The following is a 25,322-nucleotide window of genomic DNA, read 5'->3' as shown; positions in this document are numbered from 1 at the left end:
CCGGGGCATGGCCTTCCTCTAACGTGGGATTTCTGCTCCAGCGCCTCTGACGAGACAGGAGAAACCGGGACCGACGTTTTACTTCACCATCCGATAGAAGCTCAGTGGATAAGGCGGGAATCGAACCCGCGTCTCATAGCATCATCGGGCGCGAGGGCTATCACCACCTAATACCCGGGACTGAAATAAGTTGTATCAGCATTCGGCATATACAAAGTCTGATACAAACTATACTTTCCCATAATTTCGCTACCGGTTAGCGGGTAATGGATTGGACCACACACACACACACAAAACAATTTCATTTTGGAGGACGTTTTGTTATAAATGCTAAGACTCTGAAGTTCAAACTGTATCAAAACAGTTTTTTTTAAATACGGTCTAATTATTTCGACCAAGTCCAATTTTGTTCCGGTTTGTGTCTTTTTCATATAGATAGTATTGAATAAATTGCTAATATTATTGTACACAACAATAAAGTTTATTTTTCTGAACACAATGATTCTTTGTACGACCACAAAGGATATAAAACTGCTTTTAAAACAATTTTGAAAAACTAACTTCGCGGTCTTTCTTGAAAAAAAGTTTCTTACGGGATAGCTCATTATTGTTTTAAGGCTGGATATCAGTATTGTTTTAAGGCTGGAACAAATATTTTTAAAAGTTTTTGTTACTCCATTTTTTTTTCAATAGTGTTAAGATAAATAGTTACGTCAAAAAATCTTAATTTAAATTCCAGGGTGACTTTGATAGTTATTCTTTTTTTAAATAAGATTTAAGGTGTTCAAACTTTATTTTTACGTCAAATGTACCATCAATAAGATTGCTTATATAGTTTTCATAGTTATAGTTAGCTAACTTTTAGGTAAAATTGTTAAAAAGTGAGAATTTTGTCTGAATTTCGTTAAAACTAGTTTTTTTTAAATAAAATATCGATTAATATTGCATTTCAAACGAAGCACGAATCAAAACTTTTAATATTTTATATGAAATTTGTTCTATTGAAAATGCCTATAAATCTGGAGATTATTTTTATTATGCTTCAAAAACACGTACTTTTTACTATTTAAACACATAGGGCGTTGCAAATATTTTTCAAAGCTCATATTTAGCATGTTTCTCCTTTAAAAACTTTTCGAATTTTATTAAATACCAATGTACCGCCCCCAAAAAGTTTTTTACTTTCGCAAAAAAAAATTTTTTCGCTCAATACATCAATATTTTGAAAACTAATGATTGGAAATCAACTGAATGCTTGTAATATGCATTTTAAGACAATTTTTCATCCAAATACTGAAACATTGGCTTGTAATTTCTGAAAAATTGTTTGCTAATTTTTGAAAAAAAGAAACGAAAAATAAGGTGACGAAAAAAAACACATAAGATAAAAATAAATAATGTGTACCAATGTTCTCCCTAATTAAATGAATTTTTATAACTGAAGCTTTGCCCCCTATTACAGTAGTTGTTCGGTAACTGGGCGTTGTTTAACTGGGCTGCTTTTTAACTGGGCGCTCGATAACTGGGCCGTAGCCCAGTTAAAAAGCAGACAAACGTCAAAAAACCAAAACAAATCGAAATCACCGAGGGGTTAATGGATGTGAAAATCATGTTCAACAAATAAAAAAAACTTTTTTCAAACTTTAATGCAATTTCAAGTCACAATTAAAGAAATATGAAAAGTAATCATTGTAAATAAATTTGAGTAACTTTTATTTTTATATTTCATCAAAAAAATGTTATGCATCGGTAGTCCCCTCGTTATTTTTCGTTCAGCCCAGTTAGCGAACAGCATTCGGTAACTGGGCTACGTTCTCAGCCCAGTTACCGAACAACTCCTGTACTTATTAGGAGCATGACTCGTTTAAAATAAAACAGTTATGTTTTAAAAGCAGATTTTGAAGAAACGAACTTTTTTTTTCGGCTATTTCCAACCCAAATTGGATGTAAAGTACTGTTTAGAAATCATTTCTTAAACATTTCAACTAATATCCTTTACTAAGAGGTATCACTTTTTCATTTCTAGAGTTTTTTTTAAAGGTCGTTTAAGCTATTGTGTTTCATATGTATATAGGACCTATTCAAAAAAAAATCTAGAATTATTCTACAGCAACGCGAGAAAAGGGCGGATAAGCATTTTGACAGCTGTTATTTTATTGTTAAACATTAGCTGTCCTTCACAGCTACCTTTGAACCAGGGGGTAGCGAAGAAGCCACCATCTTGGAAGTTCAGATAACAAACACTAAGAATCAGTATTATACATATTACTTTGGTAACACGAAGTGTGTTATCCTGGTTAAACTCAAAAGTACCATGCAAATGTGTAAAACCAAACTGAAAAATGTGTAATGCCGATTCTTAGTGTACGGGTGCACTGTTTGATCAACCCAAAGAAAAAAAGCAAAAAAAGGTAACAGAAAAATCACTTTTTTCGATATGAATTTTCAGCCAATATTGGGATGGAATCTCCAAGGATATGATAGAATTTACCATCAGCAACACAATTCACGTGTTTTTCAGATATTTATCGTTTGAATTGCGGGAAATTTGAAAATCAAAAACCCAAACAATGATTTGTTATGGGCTACCATTTGACAGTTAGTGCTTTTGTTGTGGGCTCTCATTTGACAACCGTGCTAATGTCGACTGTTGTCAGTTTGCTTAGGTCGGAATAGGGTTGCCATCCCCCCGCTTTGAACACTGAAGGGTTTGTTAAATAGTTACCTGTAGTCTTGGAATTTCCAGCTGTCAAAATGCTTATGCGCCCTTTTCAAATGTTGTTCTAGAATTAGCAAATGCTGACTACAGAAAGCAGATTACCCCACTTGTTGTACCTACATCGCCGAGCCAATATCAAAAATTTAAATGGCTGCAACAAATTCCCATTACTTTACTTTTATCAGTGCAGATCTGCTCTGATCTTTCTTTAACAAAACGAAACCTGAAATGTGCAAAAAATTTATAAAAGCTTACATCTCGTGTGTATATGCACCGCCGGGTTCCAGCTTCCTGCTTCCGCTGCTCAACTTGCCGCTGGTCTACCGTTATTCCAAATCCACTCAGCAAGTACTGGTTGACAGCGTCCACTCATGGGTCTTCTTTGTACGTTGTTACAGTATTGTACTGCCCCGTAGCTAAACAGTAAAGTAGCACCAGCATCATCAGGACTTGCCCTGCACAAACTATGTAAGGTACACGGATTACATTCCGGATTATCGTTATAACAGCAATTTCGGAAGCACTTGTAACTTCACTTCACTTAGTGCAAAATTCACCTTATAGCTTCGTTTCTTCTCTAGAACTCCGTTTCAACGAATCTTCCCTGCTAACGTATTCTTGAACATTCCCTCACTTATCGATTACTGACCCCAAATACACAGACGTAGGCTTTCAGATTTAAAATTCTATCGAAAATCAATTTCTCCCTCCGAACGCGTGTATGTAGAGATGTAACACAAGTCCCCCCAACCAGAGCAAAATTCTGACAGCACACTCGTCGAGAACCACACCAGGAAAAGCACAACAACCAAACCAGGGTGACCTACTCTGAGCCAGCAGATCCCCAGCCTCTCTGTTGGTGTCCCAGAAAATCCACCCCAGAATATCGGCGGACGCGCCGTCGGGTAATGTGGAATGACACTCCCCTACCGTCCCCTGTTTCACCTTGCACTTCCCCCTTTCCTGCTCCACAGCCAGGACAAACCTATCTGGGACAGCAGATTACACCACTGCTCTTGGGCGACTTTATCCGGGAGCTGCCGAACTTGCAGGTCTGCTCGGGACGCACTCTCAAACGCAACTAACTGTCCTAACTGGCTGTTTTCCCTGGCCACGGCGTCGGATGCTTCGGGAGATCCTTCGGGTCGTCCTGCCAGGTCGAGTGGGAATGAACTCCGTCGTCGTCGTCGTTGGTTCTCGTCCAAGTTCGGGCCCATTGAAGCAAAAGGGACGGAAACAGTAGCAGCAGCAGCAACGCTCTGAACCCTTAGTCCGTGTATTGTTAGTTCCTGTGAACCCATCAGCAGAAAAGCTTACACGCGCGTTCTTCTGCACACTGCTAAAGGGGAGACTACAGAGGAAAAAAAGTTCATTCGGCCCTCACAGCTGAGAGCTCGCCAGAGCTTTCCAGTTGTGATGAAAGCTTCCGAGTCTGCGCGGCAAGCACACGTGGACTGGCAAAGCGGATGCCAGTCAGTCAGTTAGTTCCGTTGAAGCCCCGGGGGTGCCGGTTTACCTTGCACGTGCTTATTACAGGAAAAAGCATTGCAAGAAAAGTATTGTGCTTGAGAAAAAAAACTACACATTTAAATGATCCATCAAAAGATATTGAAAAAATGAGCGAATTTCACACAAAAAAAATATAATTACCCCAAAAACCCATGATTTTTTGCCTTCCATCGGATGGAGAAGTAAAACGTCGGTCCCAGCCTCCTCCGGTGCTCCAAAGGTCGTCAGTTCGAATCTTGGGGTGGAAGTTTCCTTGGAGTAAAAAGAGTTCCCCATTCAAGCCTTTGGCCTCCTAGGCAGTCTTCCCGAAACGCACGCACGCCGTACACGCCGTACAAGTTTGGGTCATTAAAGTGGATGGTTTGTTTTTGCACGTTCAAGTTTGTTTAACTACAAAGAAGGGAAAAGTTTTGTCAATGGAGTTATCTACGTGCGCATGTATTGCGTGTACGTACCCGAAAAAGATTGAGGTTAAATTTTGTACCGGCCAACAAAACAAATGGCGTGCTAGTGTAAGTGAGATCGGGCGTAGATAACTATATTGAGTTCAATTAGTAAAGGGTACGCGCACGGGCGGTAGCCAAAATTGTGTGTGTGAAAAGAAAAGCTTGTTATTCTGAAAAGTCTTTCCTATAGGCAACCTTCACCGTCAGTGTGCCTTCCGATCAACGATGATTTAGAAAGAACCTTTTTACAGTAGAAATTTTAACACTTTGACTATTTAAAACATTAATTCATGACCTAATGCAATGCCTTCCAATCAACGATGATATATCATCGTTGATTGGAAGGCACGGCTTTGAGTGAACTGTTGCATTAGGTCATGAATTAATGTTTTAAATAGTCAAAGTGTTAAAATTTCTACTGTAAAAAGGTTCTTTCTAAATCATCGTTGATCGGAAGGCACACTGACGGTGAAGGTTGTCGAGGAAATCGTAATGCAAAATAACATGTAAATGAAATAACTGTGCGCGAGTGTTTTTGTGTGTTAACCAGAATGCTTTTCCCAAAGCATCGTAGCTGGGGAGGCATCAAAAGCCAATACCTTATCCTACTAGAGTCAGACATTTACAAAAAATGTTCACGCTCCATACAAAAAAGTTTTTTTTTTTTGCATGGACAACTGTCCACGAAGGAGGGGGGTTGAGATTTCCAAAAAGTGTCCACGTGGTTTATGGATGGTCCCTAACCCAATTTGTATCATTTTTTATTTTGTTAAATATGGCCAGAGCTATGAGATTTTTCCAATTTTATCAAGGACATAATTTTGACCATGAAATGTGGTCTTTGTACCAAAATTTTGTTTAAAATTGAAAAATAATAATTCGATTCTTTTTATGTTATTGGAATATTATTTAAATTATTAGTTTACCAACTATAAGAAGACTCTAACAGTTAGATCGAAAATATTGTGCATAACGAAATATTTTACTATTATTTTTATCGCTATAACTTTCCAACATTTTGGTTATTTGCTAACTTCGATATTTTGCCTGGTCAGAGACAGAGTTTAATTTTACATTTATTCACATGTTGAACAAAATTTGTAAGGTGTCAGCCAATGTTTACTGAAAATATGTAATTTTTAATTTGAACCAAGCAATAATAATAATTAGAAATTAATATCAAAATCAGTTATTTACTAGCGCAAAAAACATATCTCACCAATACCAAATTGAGTTATCGGGAATATTTGTTTTCTCTGTTATCGGATTTTCTTGTAATAATTTTCGATAACAGAATGAGTTATTTTTCGAACAAATCTCTGATATTATTTTGTGTTAATATAGGTGTTTTAATAACAAGTTCTGACCTCCTGACAATAACAGAACTTGCGTTACATGGGGAGTGGGGGATAACTCATCTGTTGCAATCGGTAACGAAGAGCGTTCTTTTATTAGGTAACGGTACGAGGGGGTAAGGGTCGAGGAATGAGTAACACTTCATACATAAATTTAAAAATTTGTATTAAAATTTGTAACGAAGGGGGAAAGAGGATAAATAATTAAAAAAGAGCCTTTTTTTAATGAAAAAAAAACAAAAAATATCGGTTTTAAATTACGTGTTATTTGTAACGCTATGAGGTTAGTATTAAGTTCGGTTAGGTAAGGGCAAGCAAGTAATGCAAAAAATGTTGATCGTCGTCGATTATGGCTGTTCAATGTCACCCGCGACAGACACGAACGACGAAACCAAAGGGATCTCAATATTACCGTTGCAAATATTTTTTGAAGTTTATGTCCCTCGACTCTGACCAAAGTCGAAGGGGGGGGGGGGGGGGCAAAAAAATAAAAAGGCGATTTTTTTTTCGAAAAAGAAAGTTTTGGTAGTGCTGTACATCGGAATATCACAAAAATTCAAAATATGTTTAAACCACCCCAAACATGCTAAATATGATTATCAATGCAGAAATAGTAGTTTATGCAACAAGTTGCAAAAAGAGGATTTTTTCAGCACGAGTCGTACATTTATCCAACGAGGTTTACCGAGTTGGATAAATACGACGAGTGCTGAAAAAATCAAGTTTTGCAACGAGTTCCATACAACATTTTTTGCAATTCCGAAAAACACCCATTGAGTGAAAATTTAAGTCAAATTGTCATGTATTTGTCAATAAATCGTTCAAATCAAAACAATGTTGAAAAGTGTTACTCTTCGAAACAAGTGCTGAAAAGTTCAACTTTTCAGAACCCATTTCAGTGCTAAAAAGTAGAACTTTTCAGCATTTATTTTGAAAAGTGTTGCTATTCGATTCTGTTATTTTTGGTACAGAAAAGTACACGCATAAAAAAGTACCATATAAAAACTTTTTTTCATATGGTAATTGAACTTTAAACTATATTGTTACTACCATTTCCAAAAATGTTTGACTACTATTTTAAAAATGGTATTTATATGGTTGGCATGAATTTTTACTATCCCACAAATGGTTTAACCATCTGGCATAAGGGTGGTTAGCAATGGTAACCTTAAAAAACTCAGTACTATTTTCGTCAAAAAACTGTTTGTTGTATGGTAAATAAATGGTTTAAGTACTATTTGGCAAAAAGTAACCTTAAATCAAACAGTTCACAAATAGTTTAATATAGTTAAATTTTAATTTTGGGAAATTGAAAAAACGATTTCACAAATAGTTACCATTTCTCAAAGTGTCATTGTATGATCCAATATGGTAATCAAATGGTAATTTTTTATCCGGGTAGGCTATTTCGTCGTTCAAGAATGACAGGAAAAGTAAGTAGTTTCACGACGAATTGCAAAAAATGCATTTTAGATTGTTTTTGTTGTTAGAATGACATCACAGTGCGCCAAACACTAACAAATCTGTACAGAAAAACTGTGTTCACCTATGTACACACTCTCAACTTCGGTGGTTAAAAGCAAACTCCTCATGTTTTTGCATTTTTTTTTTTTGTAATTATAAAACTTTGTAACTTTGTAAAACTTTGATACACTCTTAAAAATTACCCTACATTTTTCCGGAATTTTCAATACGCCATCAAAAAGGACTTTTACGTAAAAGTCCTACCTTGACAACAAATTTCCATATCATCATCATTTCAGGTTGCAAATTATTGAGAAATGCGTCTTTTTTCACATGTTCAAAAATGAAAGGTGTTGTACTGCCCACCAGATACCGAAAAATGGACCTTGGATACGTGATCAGGTACCAAATTTACTTTAAGGACCAATTTTCACGCAAATCGAGAAGAGTCGGAGCAACTTTTTACGACTTCAGACAAATGCTGCCGCATCGGTAAAGAGTCTTCCCGCCAAGGAGCCATGTTGTGGATCCAGAATCCACACAAAGCACAGCACCACGCTTTCAAAGAGCGCAAGTTCGAAAGCACTTTTGAGATAGAGAGAGAGACTCACTTTGCTCTCCCGCTCCGATCTCCACTAAACCAACGCACACCACTCTCGCAAGCTTCGCTCCCAATGCTCAAGTTTATATTCTCTTGCGCTCGCACTCGCCAGCTCATTCGTAGCAAAAACCTCGAGCGAGTCGGACCGCCGATTTCTCCACGTCCACACGCACACTTGTCGCACGCCCGCACACACCCACAAACGAGAGCGCGCGCGCCAAATAAACACGTACTACGTTGGAAGTTGTTTTGTATTCAGTGTGCCTCTATCTCGTCGTCGTCGTCGTCGTCGTTTTCTTCAAGATCCAAGCAGGCGCGCGAGATATAAATAAGAACAGTTAGAAGAGAAGACATTTCGCGCGCGCATTTTTTTAAACAGTCAGTCAGTGAGATTCAGTTTGTATAAGGTTGAGTTTGCTGTTTGCTGCTGGTGAGGAAGAATTTGGATTCCATCAACGACTAAGTGGCTGACGCAGAGTTGTGTTCCCGATTCGGCGGTGAAAACTAGGTTGTGTAACAGTTGAAAGGGGTCACCGATATGACGTTTGACTAATGGCAAGTGCAACCTGTGAGGCATCTTCTAGAGTGCAAAGTGAAGCCAACCAACTAGTTGGCAGAACGATGGGTAGCTGAAAAAACAAGCAAAAGAGGCTGTGAATGAATACGTTAGCTGGAGAAGTTTATGAAGTGACTACAGAACGGAATCACAAGTGCTCAAGTGGCTGCCGAATAATACAACTGAAATACTATAAGCAACAAGGCTGTGACAAAAAGTGCTTGTGAAACAAAGCGGGAATAGTATGTGCTTAACTTTATCTGGTAGCAAGTGATAGAAGAGAAACAACAATCAACATGACAGCCAGCAAAGTTCAACCGCGACCAAACAGTTTCCTATCGGCATCGACCGCCGCTCCCCAGAATGGTGCCCTGGCCAGCTACGGTAATGCCGCTCACCTCCAGCGGAACACCAAACGGTGCCTGTTCGGGAGGCCAGATCCCGCCGAGACAAAAAGACTGTACGACGAAAGTGTACAACAGGATCGCCAGCGGTTCATAACTCAGTACCGCTTCGATACCGTAACCGGCCAACCCGTTGGAAGCTCCTCGATCTCATCCTACCCTTCCTCGTCGTCGTCGTCGGCGTTACGCAGAAGCCCCACCAGAGAGTACAGCAGCGGTCGGTCAAACGAGGCCGCCAACAACAAACGAGCCGTGCCAAGATGATTCCCTGGATGTTCCGGAACCACCGCAGCAGAAATCTTCAATAGGTGAGTTTTCCCGCCAAAAATCTTCGAACAGATCCAGTGTCTGTGTGTGTGTCGCCCACCACCAAAAAAAGGCCCGAAAAGAGCGGGTCGTGTGCACTTTGCGAAAAAAAGGCGAACGACACCCGAAAAAGAAGTGGCACACGTTTGGCGATCAATTTGACCACGAACGAGAAAGAGAGGGAGAGGGAGCAGACGCACACAGACGCAGTCGAGACGACGCAGACGAGACCAAACTCTCCGTCGTCCGTTCACGTCTATTGAAATGACCTGTTTTCCAATACACCTTAACTTTGCAGCAGGCTTGAAGGTGTATAGAGGTATCTACGTGCGCATGTATTGCGTGTACGTACACGAAAAAGATTGAGGTTAAATTTTGTCCGGCCAGCAAAATCAAATGGTGCGCTAGTGTGTGTACGCGAAACGTCATAAAGCTCTATTGGCGAGAGAAGTGCCCGCGTGAAATTCTAAAATTCAATACCTGCAGTCTGGCTGTCTGGGGCGACGATTTGGCGCGAAAATGATTCTCGGCCGTCGTGCTTTTCGTAAATTTGTCTGCTCTTACACTAATGGGAAACGTTTTGGCGGGAAGCTGATGTTTATGAGTTATGTAATAAAACAACTTTTCTGGATCTTGTTGCTGATCGTATTATAACTAGTCTTTTGAAAATGATTTAACGATTTTAAATTTCTGTACAAAATATTAAATCCTGTTGCCAAAAGCCGCACCCTCTCAGCCAGTTCGCCAAAATCAATAAAACCCCGACTCTCTGTTTAAGATTGGGCCTCATAAACCTTTATTAAGCGATCCATTCCGTTCACTTTAGCGCGAATGCAAATGCACCACCAGTATTGACGATAATGTATGCACTCCTGCCATAAAAGTGCGAAAAACTGTTTACAGACGTGAGTCGTTTGGACGGCTGCATTCGATTTAAAATGCATTAAGCGTCAGCGTCCAAATTTGTCCCCGCCGTCAATTAGCCGATTGAGTTTACTGGTTTAACTTTGTCGCATTGGCGAACTTACTCCGTACAGTCAAAAATATCATATATTATCAAAAATAAATTATCTCATCGTTTATTTGATTTTAATATAATTTTTAAATTTTCGATCTATCGTTTAATGTTATATAATTAATTTGTCAAGTTTTACTTGGAAATCATTTGAATTCGTTCAAATTCATGAAAATCGATTTTTAACTTCTGAAAAGCGCGCCAAATTTCGCACCACTTGTTTTCTGTTCCGCACAAACGATGTTCTATACATTCGAGTTGTATAAATAAAACCAACTCGGAAGCCATGGGATGATGTATTCCGAGAGCGACTTGGACAAAACAAGGAACTACAAACAAGTTGTCGATGTGTGTATGCGAAATCTTTGAATCTGTCCGAGATTTCACACATCTGCTTTATCTGTAGTATTCGCAACTGAAGTGTGTGTACTAAAACCTCAAACGTGGCACCGTAACTCTTACTTGTTAAACGAAGCTAGTTTTTCAATCCTCTCACATGAGAGAGGGGATTAAAAAAGCGCGCGCTTTTTGGTAAATAAATTTGGCTGAGCAAACAGTTGGTTGATGTCTAGGTGGAAATAATTTGTCAATAAAACATTTTTTAGATAATACTGTTAAAATTTAAGCACTTACCAAATTATTTTTTTCCTTCTTTTCAGATCTGTCCCGTGCAACAGTGTTTGTCGCAACCTTCGCAGAGAAAGTCTTCCAACCACACAAATATAAGCTAAGCTTAAAGGCTACCGTTCGATCTACTCCAATAAGTATCCCCAGCAGGAATTTCTAACACTGAAGGTCATCTTCACCTCCACTTGTACCACCACCATTACAAGAGAACAAGAATGGACCCTTTCACAGTAAACCGTTTTCTTCAACACTAGCATTCACACATTGAGCAGGAAAACATCAACACCAGGGGGTTAAAACAAAACAATAACTATTATTTTCAACTTGAAATGCATAGCCTAGATGACGAACCTCTCGCGAGCCTTGGAAGCGTGAAATACAGACCATATGATCCAAGAGCCGTCGAGAGTTTCAATTTATTTTCTTATTTTAATAATACTAATGTAATCAAAAAGCAAACTTTGTGATAATTTATAAAATATGCGTGTCCTGTTTGAAAAGTTAGCGAGAAAAACAATTGAAACAAAAGATCACCGACTAAGCGTCGACCTATTTTAACAAAACAAAAACACATACCGGCCTGTAACCAATTGGCAAACCAGAAAGAAACGCGAAAGAACCAAGAACCGCACGCGCGTTACAAAGAGTTCTTTCATTGTTATATTAATTTATAGCAAATTTTGTTGAGTAAGGACGAAATTTTTCCCCTTTGAGTAGTTTTTAAGTAATGTAACGAAATCGTTAATATTTTTTTCAAACCCCCTCTTCGAGCAAACACTCACAAACATACCAACAAAGTCTACGTGGCTGATCTTGTAGACGACGGGAATCAAAGTGTTTGGTCTTCTTTTCTACCATCTCCCCTCACACACATTTTTTTCTTATTAGTTGAACTCAATCAAAGAAACAAAAAGTTTGATCTCATAATATTATTAAACCTTGTTTTAGAGCTGATAATGCGTAGTTGTTAACGTGAGAATAGTAAACATGAGATAATTCAGCAATTGAAGATTTGTTCAGTACAAAGCAAAATGAAGAAAAATACAAGCACATCTACACCTTTCTCCATTCAGTTTCCGTACTATCAAAAGTTTCCACGCGAAAAAGCGCATTTCCCTCCAGAAAATTTGGCTGAATGTACTGACACATGAAAATTCACAGTTTTGAAAATGGTTTTGGATGTTCACCCTTCACAGATACAGTTTCACCATTCGTTATTTTTAGCATTGAGATTTTAAAGGTAACTTTTACTGCACGTACACATACACACACACACGAAAGTAAATTTTATTGCCATAAAAGTTAGGAAGAAACTAATAATAATGAAAAAATGACGAGTAGAGATTTTCCTTAAACAAGTTTTCAAACAGCATACCCTGTAGGTGCAAGATAAAAAAAACCGTTTTTTTTTTCTACCGAATAAGCTATTGAAATGTCCACCCACTTCCGGATGCGCAAATGTACGAACCTCAAGTTCAAACAGATGAAAAGTAAGGGAAGGCAAAAATGATTAATTCTATATTTGCAATAAATACATAAGATCAATGAAAATGTATAATTTTTTGTTTGAAAAAATATATCACATCCACACCGCAAATAAACTTTATGGAATTCCCATAAAAAATCAAGCTGCAAAAATATTGATATTAACATCCGTTGGTATCTACAAAAAAAAACTGAAAAATATTAAATTGTCCACAGTATCGTGTGCCTTGGTTTTGAAATAATACTATGTAGAGGGCCTATATGGAGACTGGAGAGGCGAATTGTTACTCTCGGGGTTCCAATCGAGCGACAAGATCTCGCAAGAACAAGGATGGAATGGAAACTATTGTTCTGAATTATTTTTATTATAAACAAAAGTTTCACATAACTTGTAATGTTTGAAATGGTATTTTTTGCTCAAAAATATTTTTAAGTGATTCTAACCTTGTTCTTTCAGGCTCTCTAATATTGGGTTGTTTGAAATAAAAAACGTTACTTAATCCACCCTTAGGTGGTTGGTGCCATCCTCACATTTAGAGAGTAATGCTATCCAAAATAGATACAAAAGGACGGACCTTTCAGTGTTCTATCAACTTGATTCATACCATCAGATTGGGTAGTAAGATCATCATAATTCAGGTCTCTTATGTGCTTATAACTTTTGATAGGGTTGTCAGATCTGCAATCTATTGAACTCATTGAAAAGGTCTTTTGATTACCTATCCAACGACAAGTCGCATGGTAGATCCGGACAACGTTTTCATCAAAATATATGAGATCCGGCCTCTAAAAGGTTCATAAATAACACTTAAATGCTTATAACTTTTGATAGGGTTGTCAGATCTTCAATGTCTTGAACGCGTTGGAAAGGTCTTTTGATTATCTATCCAACGATAGGTCGCATGAGAGATCCGGACAACGTTTTTATCAAAATATCTGAGATCCGGCGTCCAAAAAGTGCATAAATAACACTTAAGTGCTTATAACTTTTGATAGGGTTGTCAGATCTTAGATGTTTTTGACGCGTTGGAAAGGTCTCTTTATTACCTTTCTAAAAATGTATAGCATGGCGGGTTTTCTTACAAAAACCACCCTTTTTACAATCTTCCGGTCTTTTGTCAAAATCGTTTTTTTAGCATAACTTTTGAAGTACTTAACTAAACTTTATAATTTTCAATAGCGACTTATGGGACCCCAAGACGGATCGAATGAGACCAAAACGGTCCAAATCGGTTCAGCCAGCGCCGAGATAATCGAGTGCATATTTTTTGGTGCACAGACCCACATCCCTACACACACACACACACACACACACACACACAGACATTTGCTCAGAATTTGATTCTGAGTCGATATGTATACGTGAAGGTGGGTCTAGGAGGTCAAATTAAGAAGTTCGTTTTTCGAGTGATTTTATAGCCTTTCCTCAGTAAAGTGAGGAAGGCAAAAAGTTCAAATTCACACGAAATAAAAAAAATTTGGCCCGACCTTTCTTGAATTTGCGTGAAACTTTGTCATAAGGGCTATTGATATTTCGTGATGGAGGGTGGTACGATCCCATGTATTTTCGAACATTCGAAAAAGACGTGTTTTTTCAACTCTGGCAGCCTGAAATGGAAATAGTTAGGAAATTTAGTGTCTAAAGGACTTTTAAGTTAAATTGGACGCCCGATATAAAAGCGTTTATAAAATTCCAGAAAAAAAAAACATATTTTTTATCGGAAAAAAAAATCAAAAATGGTTCTAAAATACTGCCATTTTTCGTTTTCGTTTTTTTTTTTTAAACATGTCATATTATGGGATTTATTTTTTAAATCCCTACAAGCTATTGTGTTTCATCTGTTTATAAGACTTAAAAAAAAACTCTTGATTTCGATTTTGGGTAGAAGGGTATTTGTCTAAAGTAAGTACACTTTCTCAAAAATGCACAATACCACCTCATTTTTTTAAGAGTGTAAAAATGTTCCACAACGTTGTAGGCAGACAATTTAAAAATAGTAGTTTATGCAACAAGTTGCAAAAAGAGGATTTTTTCAGCACGAGTCGTACATTTATCCAACGAGGTTCACCGAGTTGGATAAATACGACGAGTGCTGAAAAAATCAAGTTTTGCAACGAGTTCCATACAACATTTTTTGCAATTTCGAAAAACACCCATTAAGTGAAATTTTAAGTCGAATTTTCATGTATTTTGTCAATAAATCGTTTAAATCAAAAAAATGTTGAAAAGTGTTACTTTTCGAAACAAGTGCTGAAAAGTTCAACTTTTCAGCACTCATTTCAGTGCTGAAAAGTAGAACTTTTCAGCATTTATTTTGAAAAGTGTTGCTATTCGATTCTGTTATTTTTGGTACAGAAAAGTAGGCTATTTCGTCGTTCAAGAATGACAGGAAAAGTAAGTAGTTTCACGACGGAATTGCAAAAAATGTATTTAGCTAAGGGTAAACATCACGAGTTATCACGATTTTACGAAAAAAACGTTACTTAATCCACCTTTAGGTGATTGGTGCCTTCCTCACATTCAAAAGTGAATACACTACACAGCCTCTAAACAGTGTATAAATAACACTTATTTTTATCAAAATATCTTAGATTCGGCCTAAAAAACAGTGTTTTGAAAGCACTAAAGTACTTATAACTTTTGATGGGGTTGTCAGATCTTCAATATTTTGGACTCGTTAGAAAGGTATTTTGATTACCTATCCAACCATGGGTCGCATGATAGATCCGGACAGCTTTTTCATCAAAATATTTGAGATCCGGCCTAAAAAAAGTATATAAATAACACTTATGTGATCATAACTTTTGATAAGGTTGTCAGATCTTCAATCTTTTGCATGCTTTGGAAAGGTCTTTTAAATACCTTTCTACCAATATATAGCATGACGCATTTTCTTACAAAAACCACCCTTTTCACAATCTTTCGAAGTTTAGCTAAAATCGTTTTTTTAGCATAACTTTTGAAATACTTATCTAAACTTCATAATATTAACTAGGGTCTTATGGGACCTCCAAACGGATCGAATGAGACCAAAACAATCAAAATCGGATAAGCCAGTCCGGAGATAATCGTGTGCATATTTTTTGGTGCACGGACTCACATCCAGACACACGCACAGACATTTGTTCAGAATTTGATTCTGAGTCGATAGGTATACGTGAAGGTGGATCTACGAGGTTGAATAAAGAAGTTCATTTTTCGAGTGATTTTATAGCCTTTCCTCATTGAGGTGAGGAAGGCAAAAAGTTTTGAAAAGGTTGGTTTTTTTTTTTTTTTTTTTAATTTATATTTATTCAGTTTTTCTTTTCCATGTACATTCATTCAGTTAAAATATTATTGAGTGTCCAATCACAATTGATGACTTTTCACCTCAATTTTAAATACTAGCAACTTTCATTTATTCATGAAATATTGTAGCTTTCGCTATTCAGTGATTTCAAATGTAGGAGGTCCTACATGTACAAAAGGGAAAAGGGATACCTTAAAACTAACTTATAAACTATATAAAGATCGGATCAATGCAGCTGAAGACTGCAATGATTTTTGTCGAAATGCATCAATTATCTTATTGGACATAACATCCAAAGTGTCAACTTCGGCTAATTGATGAAGTTCACTGGTGCTGAACCAGGGAGGAAGTTTCAGAATCATTTTCAGAATTTTGTTCTGAATCCTCTGAAGTTTTTTCTTCCTGGTTAAGCAACAGCTTGTCCAGATCGGCACAGCATAAAGCATGGCAGGTCTGAAAATTTGTTTATAAATTAACAGTTTATTCTTGAGACAAAGTCTAGAATTCCTGTTTATAAGTGGATACAAACATTTAATATATTTGTTACATTTAACCTGGATACTTTCAATGTGATCCTTGTAAGTAAGGTTTTTGTCAAAAGCAAGTCCAAGATATTTCACTTGATCCTCCCACTTTAAATTTACCTCATTCATCTTTATAATGTGATGACTTTTTGGTTTCAGAAAATCAGCCCTTGGTTTGTGAGGGAAAATAATAAGTTGAGTTTTTGCAGCATTTGGAGTAATTTTCCATTCTTTCAAATAAGAATTGAAAATATCCAAGCTTTTTTGTAATCTTCTTGTGATGACACGAAGGCTTCTACCTTTGGCGGAGATGCTTGTATCATCAGCAAAAAGTGATTTCTGACATCCTGGGGGCAAATCAGGCAAGTCAGAAGTAAAAATATTGTATAAAATTGGACCCAAAATACTTCCTTGAGGGACGCCGGCACGTACAGGTAGTTGATCAGATTTGCTGTTCTGATAACATACCTGTAGAGTACGATCCGTCAAATAATTTTGAATAATTTTCACGATATAAATCGGAAAATTAAACCTTTTCAATTTCGCAATCAAACCTTTATGCCAAACACTGTCAAATGCTTTTTCTATGTCTAGAAGAGCAGCGCCAGTAGAATAGCCCTCAGATTTGTTGCTTCGAATCAAATTTGAAACTCTCAACAACTGATGAGTAGTTGAATGCCCAAGGCGAAATCCAAACTGCTCATCAGCGAAAATTGAATTTTCATTAATGTGCGTCATCATTCTATTAAGAATTATTCTTTCGAATAATTTACTAATAGATGAAAGCAAACTAATGGGCCGATAGCTTGAAGCTTCGGCAGGATTTTTGTCCGGTTTCAAAATCGGAACTACTTTGGCATTTTTCCAACTACTGGGAAAATATGCCAAATCAAAACATTTGTTGCAAATTTTGACCAAGCTACTTAAAGTTGCTTCTGGTAATTTTTTAATTAAAATGTAAAAAATGCCATCCTCACCAGGGGCTTTCATATTTTTAAATTTTTTGATAATAGATTTTATTTCATTCAGGTCCGTATTAAAAACTTCATCTGATGAAAATTCTTGTTCAACAATATTCTGAAATTCTATTGAAATTTGATCTTCAATAGGACTCAAAACATTTAAGTTGAAATTATGAGCACTCTCAAACTGCTGAGCAAGTTTTTGAGCTTTCTCCCCATTAGTTAATAGAATATTATCACCATCTTTTAAAGAAGGGATTGGTTTTTGAGGTTTCTTAAGAACCTTTGAAAGTTTCCAAAAAGGTTTGGAATAAGGTTTAATTTGTTCGACATCTCTTGCGAACTTTTCATTTCGCAGGAGAGTGAATCTGTGGTCAATAACCTTTTGCAAATCTTTTTGAATTCGCTTCAGTGCAGGATCACGAGAACGTTGATACTGTCTTCGGCGAACATTTTTCAGACGAATCAGAAGCTGAAGATCGTCATCAATAATGGGAGAATCAAATTTGACTTGGACTTTAGGAATAGCAATATTCCTAGCATCCAAAATTGCATTAGTTAAAGATTCCAAGGCTGAATCAATATCAGCTTTGGTTTCTAAAACAAAATCATGATTTAAATTATTCTCAATATGATGCTGATACCTGTCCCAATTAGCTTTGTGATAATTAAACACAGAACTATTGGGTCTGGTAACTGCTTCATGAGAAAGTGAAAAAGTTACTGGAAGATGATCAGAATCAAAATCAGCATGAGTCACTAAAGGACCACAATACTGACTTTGATTTGTCAAAACCAAATCAATTGTTGATGGATTTCTAACAGAAGAAAAACAAGTTGGCCCATTCGGGTATAAAACCGAATAAAGACCAGAAGTGCAATCTCTGAATAGAATTTTACCATTGGAATTTACTTTTGAATTATTCCAAGATTGGTGTTTGGCATTAAAATCACCGATGATCAAAAATCGAGATCTATGCCGAGTAAGTTTATTCATATCCCCTTTGAAATAATTTTTATTTTCCCCAGTGCATTGGAATGGTAAATATGCAGCTGCAATCATAATTTTCCCAAAAGAAGTTTCAAGTTCAATGCCCAAACTTTCAATAACTTTTAACTTAAAGTCACGTAAAGTGCTATAAGTCATACTACGGTGGATAACTATTGCAACTCCACCGCCATTTCGATTCATTCTGTTATTGGTTATAACTTTATAATCTGGATCACTTTTCAAATAAGTGCCAGTTTTTAAAAATGTTTCGGTTATAACAGCAACATGCACGTTATGAACTCGTAAAAAGTTGAAAAATTCATTTTCTTTCGCTTTTAAAGAGCGAGCATTAAAATTCATAATATTGATGGAATTACTTAGATCCATGATTAAACTTCAGGGTAAGAACAACATCATTCGCAAATTTTAATCCAATCTGGATAGCTTCCATCATGGATGTAGCATTACTCATTGTTTGAATCAAACCAAACAGTGAGTTTTGCAAAAAAGTCATTTTTTCAAACGTAACATCGCCGAGATCAGAAGATCCCAAAACATTGCCAGCAGAAAAATTTTCAAATGAAATTTGAGGTACCTGCCCAATTTGAAAATTGGTAGAGGATTTAAAATTCGTGGATGAACCCGAACCCGAAACGACGTTGGCATAAGAAATGCCATTGCTGTTACCTAACTTTTCCACGGTAGGGGTATTTCTAGCATTGTTCGAGTGAGACAGCAAGAACGTTTGATTTAAAGATGCAGGTACAACCTGACTTTGAGAAAATTTCGGTTTGGATTTCGGCTGATGCTTAGCACGAGAATCCAAAACCTTTTTTCTGATGGGGCAATCCCAGAAATTTGATTTGTGATTTCCACCACAATTTGCACATTTAAATTGGGTGACTTCTTTCACGGGACAATTGTCCTTGTCGTGAGAAGAATCCCCGCAAACCATGCATTTTGGAACCATGGAGCAATGATCAGTACCGTGACCGAATGCCTGGCAACGCCGGCACTGGGTCAGATTTTGGCCATTACCGCCATGTTTCTTAAAATGCTCCCACTTTACCCGTACATGGAACAAAAACTGAACTTTGTCCAAAAGTTTCAAATTGTTGATTTCATTTCTGTTGAAATGAATCAGATAAAATTGTGAAGTCAAACCAAAGCGAGAAATATTCCCGTTTGATTTTTTCTTCATTGGTATTACTTGGGATGGGGCAAAGCCAAGCAACACCTTAAGTTCGTTTTTGATCTCATCCACCGACAAGTCGTTGGAGAGACCTTTCAGGACCGCCTTGAATGGACGAGCATTCTTGGTCTCATACGTGTAGAAATTGTGTTTGTGGTTTTTCAAATAACCAACAAAAGTTTGGTGATCTTGTAAAGATTCCGTCAACAAGCGACATTCTCCTCTTCGACCAAGCTGGAACGAAACCTTCAAATTGCAAGTTTCCTTGCAATTCTTCAGTTGCGTCCGAAAGCTGGCCAAATCGGAGACGGAAGTCACTACAATTGGCGGAGCCTTTACTCGTTTCTCGACGGCAGAAGGCTCAGTACGAGGAGAAGGATCCTTGTCCACAGTTTCGGATAAAACACCGAAACCGTTTGCCAATGGAATTGGAGGATTGACCTCACTTTCAGAATCAGAATCAGACCTCGGATGAGGCTGTTTTCTTTTTCTGTTTCCGTTAGCCGATTTAGCGTTCAAACGCTTCACCGACGTAACGACCAAATCTTCAGAAGATTTGCGTTTACCTTTGTTTTGACGCATTTTGCAAGCAAAGTTCTCTTTAAAAGATGGCTTCGTTTGTAAAATACAACAAAATTTCAGGTGGGGTTAGTCTTGAAAAGACTGTTTAGAATTTTGGAATGTAACTCAGGTAGTCTTTAAAAAGACTGTGAATTTTGTTTGAAATAACTCTGAGCTTAGGTAGTAAAAAATACCGCAGCTCTAGTGTCCGTTCACCACGAAGGTTCGCAAGACACTGAGGTTGGTCGTTATCGATCCTGGCCGTTCAAGGTCACCAGCGACAAACACAAACGAAGAAACAACAAGAAATACAAAAAGTAACTTTCGTCAAGCGTCAGATTAATGGTAATAGTTTTAATGCAAATTGAAGGTCACGTAGCTTATGCACGATCCCTCATTGAAAAAAAAACGAAAAAAGGAGGTCGTACCGCTCCTCCGTAACGAGACGTCGAAAAATTGACCTCCGATTCGTGATCAGGGAACAAAATTATCCCTTAGGATAAAGTTTAACGATAATTGATAACAGTAATAAATCCATCAATGACCCCATCGAGTTGGCGGAGGATGACCATATTCAAAGTTCAAGTCTAGACTTTTTTTTATTATGTCCTATAAACATATGAAACACAATAGTTTATTGGACCATTTCAAAACAAACCCTGGAAATAAAGTCTACAAATCTCGAGGATACCGTTAAGGTTTTGAAATCTGGATCTTCCGCTTATCAGGTGGGAGCCGTTGCCATTAGGCCACAATCCGTTTTAATTGACAGATCTAGACTCGATTTTCCGAAGCCCTCGGGAAACTTCCACTTCGAATAATAGAATCTTCACATAAATAAAACGACTTTTTTTTTTTCGTTGCCTTTTTTGGGTCGCCTAGCTGAAATTTGAAACTTTAAAGTGATTCGAAAATTTTAAAGATGGCGGTCAAAATGGCGATGGTGAAATATTCAGAAAATGAATAAGAAAATGTGATAGGCAACCAACCACTCAAATTTGGCTTTAATGGGGTCACAAAATATGAAAAATACAACAAAAAAACTGTTTTGACCATGGCTCTATAATTCGTTTCTAAGTTCCTAAGAAACCTACGAATAATTCAACCTCAGATAATCGATAACTTTTGGTATTAGGAACAAAACATTTAAACTAAAATGATTTTTAACAGACTTTTGACAGTCCGAATTTTTCGTCTAGTTCATTCGTAATCGAGCATAATTTGCACTGAAACTAAGATATTTATTATCACTTCATTGCGAAATATTTCTAAACCGAATAGGATAACAAAACTGCAATGAATACAAATCAACTTATTTCATAGAAAACTAAACAGTTCAAATTCAAAAGTGCTATAACTTAGCTCATGCTAAGGTTTCTGGCAGTTGACTGATCAAACCAACAAAATTATGAATATGTTTTAACAAATTTTGTTATCATGAAAAGAATGCAGCCACAAAATCAGTGCAACATTCTGATCCAAATGGACATTCTAAATCCTAATTTAAAAGAAAAAAAAATATGTTGCTCTGTGTTCACCAACTAACAACTATCCAATCCACTCTCGTGACCTTCACAGTCAATCATTTTTTTGTTTTGCCCAAAGTGTTTGCCAATTCTCGTTATTGCGACTCACATTCCAGGCTTAAACAGCAATTCGACGCGCATGCAAACCATAATCAAATGTGTGTGTGTATGTCCTAATCCGTGCTCGTAAATCCGGTTGGTCATCGAGAAAGAGAGCGCGCGCAGAAAAAAAATCCCCACAACAAAGTGGTTTTCGCGCCATTATTAACCCGTACAAGCTAAACGTCTGAATGGAAGAATCGAAAAATCTTTAAAACTGCCGTATTTTTGACCTGTTTGACCAAATCCTTGACATCCGGTAGTCAAAAGAACGGGAAAGATCTCTAGTTTTCGATTCCGGGGAGAAATCCGAGTTTGGACCATTTTCACCGGAGTTATTCCGGATCGTAGTGGGGTACCTTTTTGACTGGCCGGCCGCATCCATACAGAAAATTAATTAAAATTGACAAAACTTACTGTAAATAAACAGAACATGCCCCAAAACATATTTGGATCAATGTTGGACCATCCTAGCAAGTGTGGCAACCGGTTCCGGTTCTGGCCACCCTCGGAACCGGTTCCACGAGTGGGTAAGACTATAACACATTACAAGTCACATTTTGCCTTCGTTGTGTTCGTAAAAATATACAAAAACATATATATATATTCAGATACAGATCCCAAATAATAAACAGGCCTTGTATGGCCACTATGGCTTGACCCCCGGAACATCCGGAACACGGTTCCAGAGAACCATTTATACGAAACTTGCACACATAGCTTGCGACATGTCAAAAATCATGGTTTTGTATCGTAAAAGTCAACCAACCCACTGAAATAAAGTTTGGACACAATGTGGCCACTATGGCTTGACCCCCGGAACATCCGGAACACGGTTCCAGTGGACCATTTTTTGTAAACTGTCACATATAACTTGCGACATGTCATAAATCATGGTTTTGCATCGCCAAATTCAACCAACCCACTGAAATAAAGTTTGGACACAATGTGGCCACTATGGCTTGACTCCCGGAACATCCGGAACACGGTTCCAGTGGACCATTTTTTGTAAACTGGCACATATAACTTGCGACATGTCAAAAATCATGGTTTTGCATCGCCAAATTCAATCAACACACTCAAATAAAGTTTGGACACAATGTGGCCACTATGGCTTGACTCCCGGAACATCCGGAACACGGTTCCAGTGGACCATTTTTTGTAAACTGTTACATATAACTTGCGACATGTCAAAAATCATGGTTTTGCATCGCCAAATTCAACCAACCCACTGAAATAAAGTTTGGACACAATGTGGCCACTATGGCTTGACTCCCGGAACATCCGGAACACGGTTCCAGTGGACCATTTTTTGTAAACTGGCACATATAACTTGCGACATGTCAAAAATCATGGTTTTGCATTGCCAAATTCAATCAACACACTCAAATAAAGTTTGGACACAATGTGGCCACTATGGCTTGACTCCCGGAACATCCGGAACACGGTTCCAGTGGACCATTTTTTGTAAACTGGCACATATAACTTGCGACATGTCAAAAATCATGGTTTTGCATCGCCAAATTCAACCAACCCACTGAAATAAAGTTTGGACACAATGTGGCCACTATGGCTTGACTCCCGGAACATCCGGAACACGGTTCCAGTGGACCATTTTTTGTAAACTGTTACATATAACTTGCAACATGTCAAAAATCATGGTTTTGCATCGCCAAATTCAACCAACCCACTGAAATAAAGTTTGGACACAATGTGGCCACTATGGTTTGACCCCCGGAACATCCGGAACACGGTTCCAGTGGACCATTTTTTTGTAAACTGGCACATATAACTTGCGACATGTCAAAAATCATGGTTTTGCATCGCCAAATTCAATCAACACACTCAAATAAAGTTTGGACATAATGTGGCCACTATGGCTTGACTCCCGGAACAACCGGAACACGGTTCCAGTGGACCATTTATACGAAACTTGCACATATAGCTTGCGACATGTCAAAAATCATGGCATGACCCCCAGAACATCCAGAATACGGTTCCAGTGGACCATTTATACAAAATTAGATCATATAGCTTGTGACATGTCAAAAATCATGGTTTTGCATCGCCAAATTCAACCAACCCACTGAAATAAAGTTTGGACATAATGTGGCCACTATGGCTTGACTCCCGGAACATCCGGAACACGGTTCTAGTGGACCATTTTTTGTAAACTGGCACATATAACTTGCGACATGTCAAAAATCATGGTTTTGCATCGCCAAATTCAACCAACCCACTGAAATAAAGTTTGGACACAATGTGGCCACTATGGCTTGACCCCTGGAACATCCGGAACACGGTTCCAGTGGACCATATTTTGTAAACTGGCACATATAACTTGCGACATGTCAAAAATCATGGTTTTGCATCGCCAAATTCAATCAACACACTCAAATAAAGTTTGGACATAATGTGGCCACTATGGCTTGACTCCCGGAACAACCGGAACACGGTTCCAGTGGACCATTTATACGAAACTTGCACATATAGCTTGCGACATGTCAAAAATCATGGCATGACCCCCAGAACATCCAGAATACGGTTCCAGTGGACCATTTATACAAAATTAGATCATATAGCTTGTGACATGTCAAAAATCATGGTTTTGCATCGCCAAATTCCACCAACCCACTCAAATGAAGTTTGGACACACTGTGGCCACTATGGCTTGACCCTCGGAATATCCGGAACACGGTTCCAGTGGACCATATATACGTGCTCAGCACTTACAATTTGCACACAGCAAGAATCGAACACTTTCTCGGTTGTGTTTTTTTTTTTCAACACATACGTATCGTCCACAGTTGTGGCAGTTATGCGTTCCGGATGTTCCGGGAGTCAAGCCATAGTGGCCACATTATGTCCAAACTTTATTTGAGTGTGTTGATTGAATTTGGCGATGCAAAACCATGATTTTTGACATGTCGCAAGTTATATGTGCCAGTTTACAAAAAATGGTCCACTGGAACCGTGTTCCGGATGTTCCGGGAGTCAAGCCATAGTGGCCACATTGTGTCCAAACTTTATTTAAGTGGGTTGGTTGAATTTGGCGATGCAAAACCATGATTTTTGACATGTCGCAAGTTATATGTGCCAGTTTCCAAAAAATGGTCCTCTGGAACCGTGTTCCGAATGTTCCGGGAGTCAAGCCATAGTGGCCACATTATGTCCAATCTTTATTTCAGTGGGTTGATTGAATTTGGCGATGCAAAACCATGATTTTTGACATGTCGCAAGTTATATGTGCCAGTTTACAAAAAATGGTCCTCTGGAACCGTGTTCCGAATGTTCCGGGAGTCAAGCCATAGTGGCCACATTGTGTCCAAACTTTATTTCAGTGGGTTGGTTGAATTTGGCGATGCAAAACCATGATTTTTGACATGTCGCAAGTTATATGTGCCAGTTTACAAAAAATGGTCCACTGGAACCGTGTTCCGGATGTTCCGGGAGTCAAGCCATAGTGGCCACATTGTGTCCAAACTTTATTTCAGTGGGTTGATTGAATTTGGCGATGCAAAACCATGATTTTTGACATGTCGCAAGTTATATGTGACAGTTTACAAAAAATGGTCCACTGGAACCGTGTTCCGGATGTTCCGGGGGTCATGCCATAGTGGCCACATTTTGTCCAAACTTTATTTCAGTGGGTTGGTTGACTTTTACGATACAAAACCATGATTTTTGACA

General features: G+C 37.9%; 2 protein-coding genes across 6 annotated transcripts in view; one reads left to right on the top strand and one right to left on the bottom strand.

Moving 5' to 3' along the window:
• The window catches only part of LOC120421100 (uncharacterized), a 239,509-nt gene extending 235,601 nt beyond the window's left edge, over positions 1–3,908 (bottom strand). The window contains exon 1 of one of the 5 annotated variants that reach the window (XM_052706688.1): positions 3,665–3,908. The gene's annotated coding sequence lies outside the window, so the exon portion shown is untranslated. The remainder of the gene's footprint in view (positions 1–3,664) is intronic. The other 4 variants (XM_052706687.1, XM_052706685.1, XM_052706686.1 and 1 more) reach the window with 4 other exon arrangements.
• A 4,289-nt stretch (positions 3,909–8,197) lies between these two features.
• LOC120427879 (uncharacterized) lies at positions 8,198–12,560 on the top strand. Its single transcript, XM_039592811.2, has 2 exons — positions 8,198–9,362; positions 11,035–12,560. The coding sequence occupies exon 1, from the start codon at positions 8,947–8,949 to the stop codon at positions 9,316–9,318; it is 372 nt and encodes a 123-aa protein (XP_039448745.1). The 5' UTR covers positions 8,198–8,946; the 3' UTR covers positions 9,319–9,362; positions 11,035–12,560.
• Positions 12,561–25,322: the final 12,762 nt, after the last annotated feature.

The sequence above is a fragment of the Culex pipiens genome, chromosome 1, assembly GCF_016801865.2.
Source record: "Culex pipiens pallens isolate TS chromosome 1, TS_CPP_V2, whole genome shotgun sequence".
Classification (NCBI taxonomy): Eukaryota; Metazoa; Arthropoda; class Insecta; order Diptera; family Culicidae; genus Culex; species Culex pipiens.
This window is presented reverse-complemented; position numbering and strand designations above follow the sequence as displayed.

Excerpts from the sequence above, each read along its gene's own strand:
- LOC120427879 (XM_039592811.2), top strand. The coding sequence starts at position 8,947 with ATGACAGCCAGCAAAGTTCAACCGCGACCAAACAGTTTCCTATCGGCA.